At 31.2% G+C, this 9,594-nt stretch overlaps 1 protein-coding gene across 1 annotated transcript in view; it reads left to right on the top strand.

Annotated features, from left to right (window-relative positions):
• Positions 1–3,455, top strand: part of LOC108730964 (venom allergen 3-like) — a 10,509-nt gene extending 7,054 nt beyond the window's left edge. The window contains exons 3-5 of the mRNA XM_018460970.1: positions 74–155; positions 635–773; positions 3,127–3,455. Coding sequence (XP_018316472.1) covers positions 74–155; positions 635–773; positions 3,127–3,301 — 396 coding nt within the window. The 3' untranslated portion in view covers positions 3,302–3,455. The remainder of the gene's footprint in view (positions 1–73; positions 156–634; positions 774–3,126) is intronic.
• Positions 3,456–9,594: the final 6,139 nt, after the last annotated feature.

Below are 9,594 nucleotides of genomic sequence, written 5' to 3'. Positions count from 1 at the left end.
ACACACACACACACACACACACACACACACACACAATATTATGTAAATACTTGTACATATATAATTCTTTTAGACTTGGGATGAAGAACTAGCGAAGATTGCCCAAAGATGGGCCAATCAATGCATATTCGATTATGACGAGTGTAGAGATGTAGGTAAGTACCGATTTAATGTATATTATGTGTATAATATTAAAAATGTATTATTATGTTTATGATAATAAAATATATCGTTATAAATATATAATAAAGTATATAATAAAGTATATAGTAAAATTATAGTTCATTGATAAATGAAATTTAGACCGATAAAAGAATAAATTAATAAGAAAAAGAAGATCGACGTCTGTGCACAAAATGAGAGTGATCCTTTACAGTGTTTTAAAAGTTTTTATTACCATCATTAAATTAACCATCATTAAAATTAATATAATATAATCAATGTAATTTGTAATATTATTTTCAACTTCAGTTTATAATTGTGTTTCAAGTTCGAATCGGCGAACAGTTTATAGAAATAAAAAATGTATTTGCAAAATTTGCATATAAACATTATCACTGACATTTCTCTTATTTGGAAGAATTATGAAAAAAGAATTGATTTATCTGTTAACAAATAATGTATGCTATTACAGATAGATTTAGAGTTGGTCAGAACATAGCCCAGACATTCTCTTTGGATGTCGGACAAAATGATGCCACTCTGGAACGTCTGATCTTATTATGGTACAATGAAGTAAACAATTTTGATAATACTAAAGTTGAGAAATATGAGTAAGTAAAAAATAGCAGCACGTAAATTCATGGGCGTATCGTGGAATTTTTTCGGGGGAGGGGGAGTTTCTATCAATCCAGGGAAGTACCATGCGCTAACCGGAATGAGAACCAAAAAAAATAGGAGATTTTACTATTATACTGAAAAAAACGTCACTGCATCATTTTGTTGTTGTGACATTTACAACTTTTAATATTAATGAATTTTTTAGTCGAATTTAGTCGAATGGAATACTATGAGTGCATTCAGTACTACACCGTTCTGAGCAGTTCAGCATTCAGTGAGCTTTTGCATTTGATTGGTATATTCTGTTAGATCCAAAAATATAGATCAAACAGGTGTATAAAGTATCAGGTCAAAAGTATACATAGAATCATCAAATAGTGTAAAAGTTCACTAAGCGCTCAATGAGCGATTGTAGTACTGAATGTATCAATTACAGAGTATATTCTGTTTTTTGGGACAAAATTTTACAAAAATTTTCCCTATGTATCGCATATTTTGTCAAAGCTCAAACTAACAGAAGTATTAAAAATTACTGATATGGTCTTATAACAAGAAAAAAAAAATTTTATGTAATAGCGAAAAAGTCACACAAAGTCAAAAGTAAAGTTGTATATTTTTTACAATTAAAAATGAAAGAGGAATTCGATAGAGTATGTACATCGTTAATTGACCAATTCAAAATAAAATATTCTCATTAGTAAAGCAGTGAAAAATTATTAGACACCGACCGATGTGAGTGGATGTACTCGTATACTATTAGGATGTGCGCTAACGGACCCTCTCAAAATAACTGAAAGAAAAGATTGGCTGCTGCAGCAAATTAAAATATGACATAGTATTTTTAATTGGCTGTAACAGCTAACTTTTGGTTGCAGCAGCCAATTTTTGGTTGCGTTAATCTATCTGCAATGTCAGTACAGGATTTCGATAGGCTAACGCAACCAAAAATTAGCTGCTCCAGTGTATAAATAATTAATAAAAAATTTCGGGGTGGTTGAACTCCTAAATCCCCCCCCTCCCCCCGGGATACGCCCATGATGGGTATTAATTAAAATACTTCTGAAGGTTAACATTTTTTAAAACGTCTATAAAATAATCGAAATTCAAAAGGGCATGTAAGAGTCGAATATAAAATTTAATATAATGGCTAATCTAAGATACAAAATTTTGTATTATACTCTGTAAATTGTAATTAAAATCATATTACATGTTTTAACGTCTAGATTAAGCCATCTTCAGATATAAAAAAATTCACGCAATAGTGTTAGTAAAATGATGAAGATGATTTCACAATAATGTGAAAATATACAAGTGTTGTGTACATCAGCGCAAGCACAGTTCGCGGTTGCACTGTCGTTTCGTGCGTTTGTTAAACTTGTTATCGGGTGAAATAAATTTATACAGCACAGATAATTTCACTAGGTTATGTATTTATGGAACTGAATAATCATCACTAATATAATCCGTGATCGCGACTCGCACGATATTCGGTGTAACTCATACTCGTTAGCGCATCACACTTCTTCGCATATCTTATGCGCTTGCCGACGGTAACGCCTGGAGACATTCGCCCTGAACCGCGGTTATAGACGCCTGGGACAGACACCCTTTCGAAGGCAATGCCTAGGATAGTCGCCTGGAGGTGGCACACGACCGCACGACACACAACGAACTCGTCACTAATATCAGCCACGTCGTAACCTTTCGAAAATCGCGCGACGTGAATACGACTGCGGACGTCGAACGAATGAATCCCGGACGATCTTGCTCATCGAATATCGCGACTCGGTCCCCCTCCGGTTGTTATCGGAAAAACCCAAAATCAGTCACGATCGGCGATCTAAAGAGCCGCCGGTCTTCGCGGCGCCGACAACGATGAGAGCCGCCGGTCTTTGCGGCGCCGATAAGAGAGAATCTGTATCGCGGAACCTTTGACGACGCCGTAGATCCGAGATCGATAGACGCGGGCCTTAGATCATACAACACCGCGCCTCTTTGTTCTCACCGTTAACCTTTTTTTGGTTTTGGCGACGACACCGTATGCGCCGCGTGCCTCTGCGTGTATGTACCGACCCTTTCTATATTTGTTATGTCAAATTTCATATCTGAGCTCAGACGCTCACCAACAAGTATAAGATGAGGCCCGATGAATGTTTTATAGAAGAACCGAAATTGCTCGCAAACGGTTGAACGACCGATTGTTGGAAATTTCTTCATGTTCTAATAAATAAATTTATAAATTAGTTAAATTATTTAACAATAAAAGATTTAAGCAAGCAAAACGTTACCCTGATAAAAGACTCTCCGAGATATAGTTTATATAAGAATTATAAAATTTATTTATAGATATAATTCAAAAGCAGCCGACTATACCCAAATGGTCTGGGCTAAATCAACGGAAATTGGTTGTGGACTAATAAAATATATAAACCTAAGGGACGGGGCTAAGATAACCCTAATTTGCAATTACGGTCAAAGTGGAAATACGATTGGTCAGGAAGTGTATAAAGTTAAAAAGTAAATCCGATTGACGGATTAAAGATGTAATAAAAGAGTAGTGATATACGGAAGAAAATAGAAAAGCAAATAAAAAGTTACAATATATATATATGCCTTGTCAGTAGAAATAGACAATTACAATTGTCATTAATAAACGATATTAATAAAGAGCAAAATAATATTTTTTTTTCTTTCTCTCTCTCTCTCTCTCTTTCTCTCTTTTTTCTTTCTAATACATATATTTTGTAATATCAAATTCTTCTACAAGTTTTTCTTATCATATATGGCTTTCTAACATAAGACAAAAAATAACATTGGCTGCGTTCAGCGGAATGTTTATTTTGCAACTGTTGGAAGTTTTCTTCGCACTGAATGGATTATATTTTTAGATCTAAAAGAACGGTCTTATCTCAGCAGACAATCACAAAACAGTTGTAAAACTGTGTGGTCTACTGAATACAGCCAATGTATGGAATTTATGCTATTGTAATGTATCTAAATAAAATTAATATATGCAATGAATATATATAAAATATGAATTTTTTAATCTTTAAGAGTGGTTCTAGTCTAGATGTCCAAAATTTATGTATCTTTTACTAATTTTTTTCATAAGGAAAGGAAAAAGATATGAAAATAATACTTTTTGCATTATGTTTTTTATATTTCCACATACAAAAAAAAATTTTTTATTTTTAAAAATGTAAAAAATTGCAACTGTAGCCTACGAGTGCATCAGAGCGTGTTGATAAAATGAATAAGTCGAATCGATCGTCACACATCTGGGGATATCGATCATACAATTCGTCCATACAATTCAACCATACAAATAAAAGTTTTAAATTGCCAATAAGATTTTAAATATATTTATTTCTGTTGATCACAGCCTTGTCTCTTTTATTTCTTTAGATGTGATTTCGTCATTTACACATATATCTACATATGTTCCTAAATTATAATTTGCAATTGCAATTTTGGAAAAAATTGAATTTTATTAAAGATTATGTCTTTAAAAAAAACGAATTCACAAATATTAAATTGATTTTAAATTCTACTTGCTTTGCATTCAATAATAGATCAAACAAACTTCCGGAGCTTACATGAGTTCTTTTTTTTCTTCTATTGCTGCCAATTTTGTTTTATAAGCACTAATAGAATTGCAAGCTCTCAATACTCTATTATTTAATCCAACCTTTTATGTTAAATGTATAAACGACATAGCGTTTGCAGTTCATAACTTCCATTTTAAAAGAAACTTTTTTAGAAAAATTCAATTCTGTCCATTCTGGACGTTACTGTTAAGTTTGGAGATGAGGTTTAAAATTTTTTTTATTTAATCTTAATTAAGAGAAATGGCTATTTGATATTTGATTAATATCACAAATCGACATTCTCGAATTGTTTAAATTTTACTCTCAATGCTCCATTATTCATAAAAAAGAGCATTGATTGTAGGTTACATTAGATAATTTATAATATTTACTATACTGATTGATATTTTATTTTTATTATATTCTAAAATCCACAAAAAATTTTTCAATTTTATAATTAATATTTTATTAGATAATGGCTATTCTCTTAACTTCATATTTTCTATCATTAAAGAAGATTATTATTCAAATTTCACCGTCTTAATAATCTCAATAATGAATTTTTAAATATTTTCAATAATGAGAAAGCGAATTTATTATATTTTACTATAACTTATGTCGCCAAAATATGTTGCCTAAATTTTAATTATATTTCATTTTTTTATAACGGTACTAACTTAAAATGAGTTTTAATTAGTGTTGAAATTAATTAGAGTTGAAATTAATAATATAAACAGGTTTATCAAAGTACGTAAAAATACTTTACTCACTTTTTTTCACTCAAACGTCATCTACAAAATTAATGGTTACGATCGTTACAAATTTTATAAAACTCCCAGACAGCACAAAATACTAAAAAATAATGAAAAGAGATCTTTCTTAAATTGTCTTTTCGACAAAGCGAAAAAATGTCTGAAAGATGACAAAAAAACATCATTTTTAGATGTCTTTTGAGCAAGATGAAAAGATGTCTATAAGACATCTTTTAGTTTTGTACAATAGTTAAACTTAAAAAAGACATCTTTTCGTCATCTTTCTAGGTTGTCATTTTCGCAAAGCAAAAAGTCAACTAAAAGGTATCTTTTCGTGTTGCCGAAAAGACAATATGAAAAAGATATCTTTCCGTTATTTTGATACTTTTTATCACTCATACGCGAGCAGTACGCAGGATCGCCAAATAGACGTGGTGGAGTTCAATTTCTCGTGTTTGAAAATCATACAAGATAGAATAAAAGTTGCAGAAATTTTACTCGTGTTCTAATGAACACTAATAAAATATTTTTTTTAAATCGAGTCCCTCAAAGAGGGGACTATGATGAAAGATAATAGCTCTTGCACATATATAGGACACGGCAAACATTACAGGACCCAGAAATGGGATGTATATTGTCAGTCATGTAATTTCATTTCGTTGTGTAAAAATTAATATAAGAATTCGATGTTATTAAACGTTATATGCGCCAAAATATAAAAACTAAAAGAAGTCTTGAAGAGGACTAAAAGATATCCAAAGAAGTCATCTTTTAGTTATCATATGGATAAGGCTACAAGATAACTAGCAGTGCGGCAGTGCGACATCTGTTGTCTTTTAGTCATCTTTTCGTCGACTATATTCTTTCACTAAAAGATATCTTTATAACAATTTAGTCATCTTTCAGTCATCTTTTAGACGACTTTGTGCTCTCTGGGCTTCGTCTAAAACTTTCTTATAATTTTTACTGAAATAATACGAAACCTTAATAAAGAAATTTATCTTAACAAATGCTAATTATCAGAAATAATGTATACAAATCAAAATTACAGTTTAAAGTTACAAAGTGATAATGTACTCTGTAATAAAAAGTCGGTAAAAACTCTGAAATTATAATACATAGACGAGAACGTGATATTATGTTGAGTGTAGATGGTCCCTCTTAATATCTCCACCATTAAGTGGTAAATTCTGATGATTACTTATGGAATTATTTTTTCAGTAGCTCGTTGTTACACAATGATGCTAATATACTAATATACAATAACTAGCGTTTATTATAACGCATTTTTACTTTCAAACATTTCGAAACGTTTTTAAGATACATTTTAGCATTTAATTACATATATTTCCTTATTCTTTTTAAACTTGAGCATATTATCACAATGTGTGCGTATTTGAAGTTGTTACATTTTATTTGGTTGTATATATTTCGAATTTTGCAAAATTCGCAAAAAATTATGCAAAAAAACAATAACAAGACAGTTTGCCAATGTGACCACTTAAGCATGCCTAGATTGCTAACAGCCTCTTTTTTGAAGTTTTTATTATATAAGAAAATAATTATTCGACGGATTATAGCTCTACTGTTAATTCATAATTTATGTTACACACACACACACACACACACACACACACACACATGTAAGATAGTCGGATCAAACCGGATTCAATATGGGCGCGTGTAATCAAAATATTTTATTTTCTGCAGTTTGTAGGTAATTACACGATTAATTCAACAGATTGCGGTAGTACATTAAGACCCGTTTTCACAATATATAGTTACCTAAAGATTAAAGGTTACCAACAGATTTATCAATGAAATTCATTCATGAATTTCTTGGTTACCTTTAATCTTTAGGTAACCATATATTGTGAAATCGGGCCTATGAGTAGTATATCGTGCATTTTGTCCCTCTGATTCGATTGCATCAGTTTATTGCTCAATTTGTTCATTCTATTATTGTCAATAAAGCAAGGTGCATAATATCATGATCGTGATAATGTAACATTTCGTAGGTAAGTAATTATTTCCTATAGTTACCAAAAGGTAGTTAATAATTTCAGTAGTTCATCTTATTGTAGCTCTATATTCATACTTTATAATAAATACTATATTTAGTTTATATTTCTGTCTCAAAGTTTCGTTTATAATCAAAGGAAAGAGAAACTCTTTGCAAGGTAGAATTATTGTATTATATGTATTACTCAAGGTCAACTATAAACATACTAATAGCGTTTTCTCTTAGCTGCACTATCGCCCACTAGTGCAACATTCAGACAGTGTACCATGTTTCCATAGCTAATAGCGAACTCATTCGGTGTACCGTGTTTCCATGGCTACGGTGTAGTACAAATTTTATGCACGAAGTGGAATTTGCTACACCGTCTCAAAGGGACGGTGTAGAGCCAGTGACATTTAAAATTTGAAAATGGAAGTCAAGTGGGAACAGGATTTTAGCGCAATAATGAAGGTTAAGTGTGCACTACTCTAGTGCAATGTAGCTGAATGTAGCGCTTACACGCAATTGATGCAGTGCGAAACTGCACCCAGTGTATCTCAAGGAAAATACTGTGTGCCTTCCAACAAGCGACACAAATAACACGGGACACAATGGAGCATTACATCCTTATTGTTCACCAATGTTAAACAAAGATGACATGATCACTGTGTCGCACTGTGTCGCTTGTTGGAAGGCACACCCTATAAGTGTATACATATCGATGTAATGTTTTTTTGGAAAATATTTAACAGCGAAAATATCAAACGTAATAGTATTCTTAATAGATAAATATAGGAATAGACTATCCGTCGGGTTAGGAAATTTGCTGAATTAACATGTTCGTACAATCGTATAAAAACTTTCCATTATGTCTGCTATCTTTACTGTTAAATACACATGAAATAAAATTTGACCTTCTTTTGTCATATGAGTGTGAAAAGAGTTTTTTCCGACATATTTTTGAGTAATCAGTTGGTAAAAATTAGTTATTGTTACAATTTTGAGAAACATGGTAAGAGATTCACGTTTTGAGTCCCTTTAATGCCATTTTCTCAAAATTTTGGCGTGATAGCCAATTTTTATCAACGGATTCGTGTTCAATACGCAGAAATACGTTGCAAATAATAATAATAATTATTATAATTTACGCTCATGTGGCAAAATGGTTTTCGACAGCATTTTTATTCCATATTTTTAATAATATTAAAATATGTATCACACTAAATGCATTTGCTTTAAGCGCTCATTTTATCACTCTTCCGCATGTATAATGAGCAAACTCAACTACTGTATACTTGCGTGGCGTCATTCATGAGACAGGTCGATACACGTAGCGTAGAGACCTGTCTCATGAATGACGTCATGCAATTTCCTGATTTAAATTCGATTTTTTACATGTTTCCATTATGTGACATAATTTTAACCAACGCAAATTTTTTCGTATATATGAAATGCGGAATTTGAATTCGTGACTTATTATGAGTCTGTCGTTCTCACACAGAACCACACAACACACATCTCAATTTATATTATATTTAATCCAAATAAAAATTTTTATATTTGGAAAAAATAATAATATTGAAATAATTATTAAAGATTTCATTTATATAGCTTTAATATTATATCACTGTCGTAAGAAATATAGTAGCACGTTGCACGAAGTGGAGTAACATTGGATCAGAATAAATTTGAAAAAAAGCGACTGCCATATCTGCTCCCACGGATATCGCGATATTCATATCAATGTCTTGACGATCCGTAGGATGTTTCAGCTACCCGTCACCCAAGAATCTACAGCAAAGTATACGCACTTGTCAGACATGATCTTGAAAACTTTGAGAGACAAATTAAAGACTGTCGAATTATTTATAATCGATGAAGTATCGAATATTCGAATGTGACACTTATGTTTATCAATCTACGATTATGTGAAATCTTTGATACGACAGATACAGATGATGGTTTTTTTGGCAGAAAACAAATTCTTCTGTTTGGAGATTTGTTGCAGCTTCCCTCTGTTATTAGTTATACATATATTAAAAAATATTTGACAACAGATGTAGTTTGCACCAGATATAGTACGCTTTGGTTTACTGAAAAATATGTATATATGTATGTTGTCGGAACATGATTTTTTTCTAAAGTGAAATGTAATTTGTCAAAAAAATCTATTGATTATATCGATATATTACACTATGTGAATAATAAAAATTTATTATCTTATTCAAAGAACTTTGTGATATTTCAAAGAGTATCATCAAGAAAAAAATCTCTGTGTGAAAGATCGTGTTAAAATCGGAGAGATGAAGAAAATATGGTTGCGTTCTCACGAGAAGAGAGGCTCATTCATTATTTTTGGTATATTCATAGAATATTATAAATTCATTCTGTTGCAATTGAAATAAATATATAATGTATGGTAAATATTTATTATAATAATATAAACAGTTACATATATACTATTAAATAAAAT

This window comes from Mycetomoellerius zeteki, unplaced genomic scaffold (assembly GCF_001594055.1).
Source record: "Mycetomoellerius zeteki isolate Tzet28-1 unplaced genomic scaffold, Tzet1.0 scaffold98, whole genome shotgun sequence".
NCBI classification, from domain to species: domain Eukaryota; kingdom Metazoa; phylum Arthropoda; class Insecta; order Hymenoptera; family Formicidae; genus Mycetomoellerius; species Mycetomoellerius zeteki.
The sequence above is the reverse complement of the archived record's forward strand: the minus strand, read 5'-3'. Positions and strand labels throughout refer to the sequence as shown.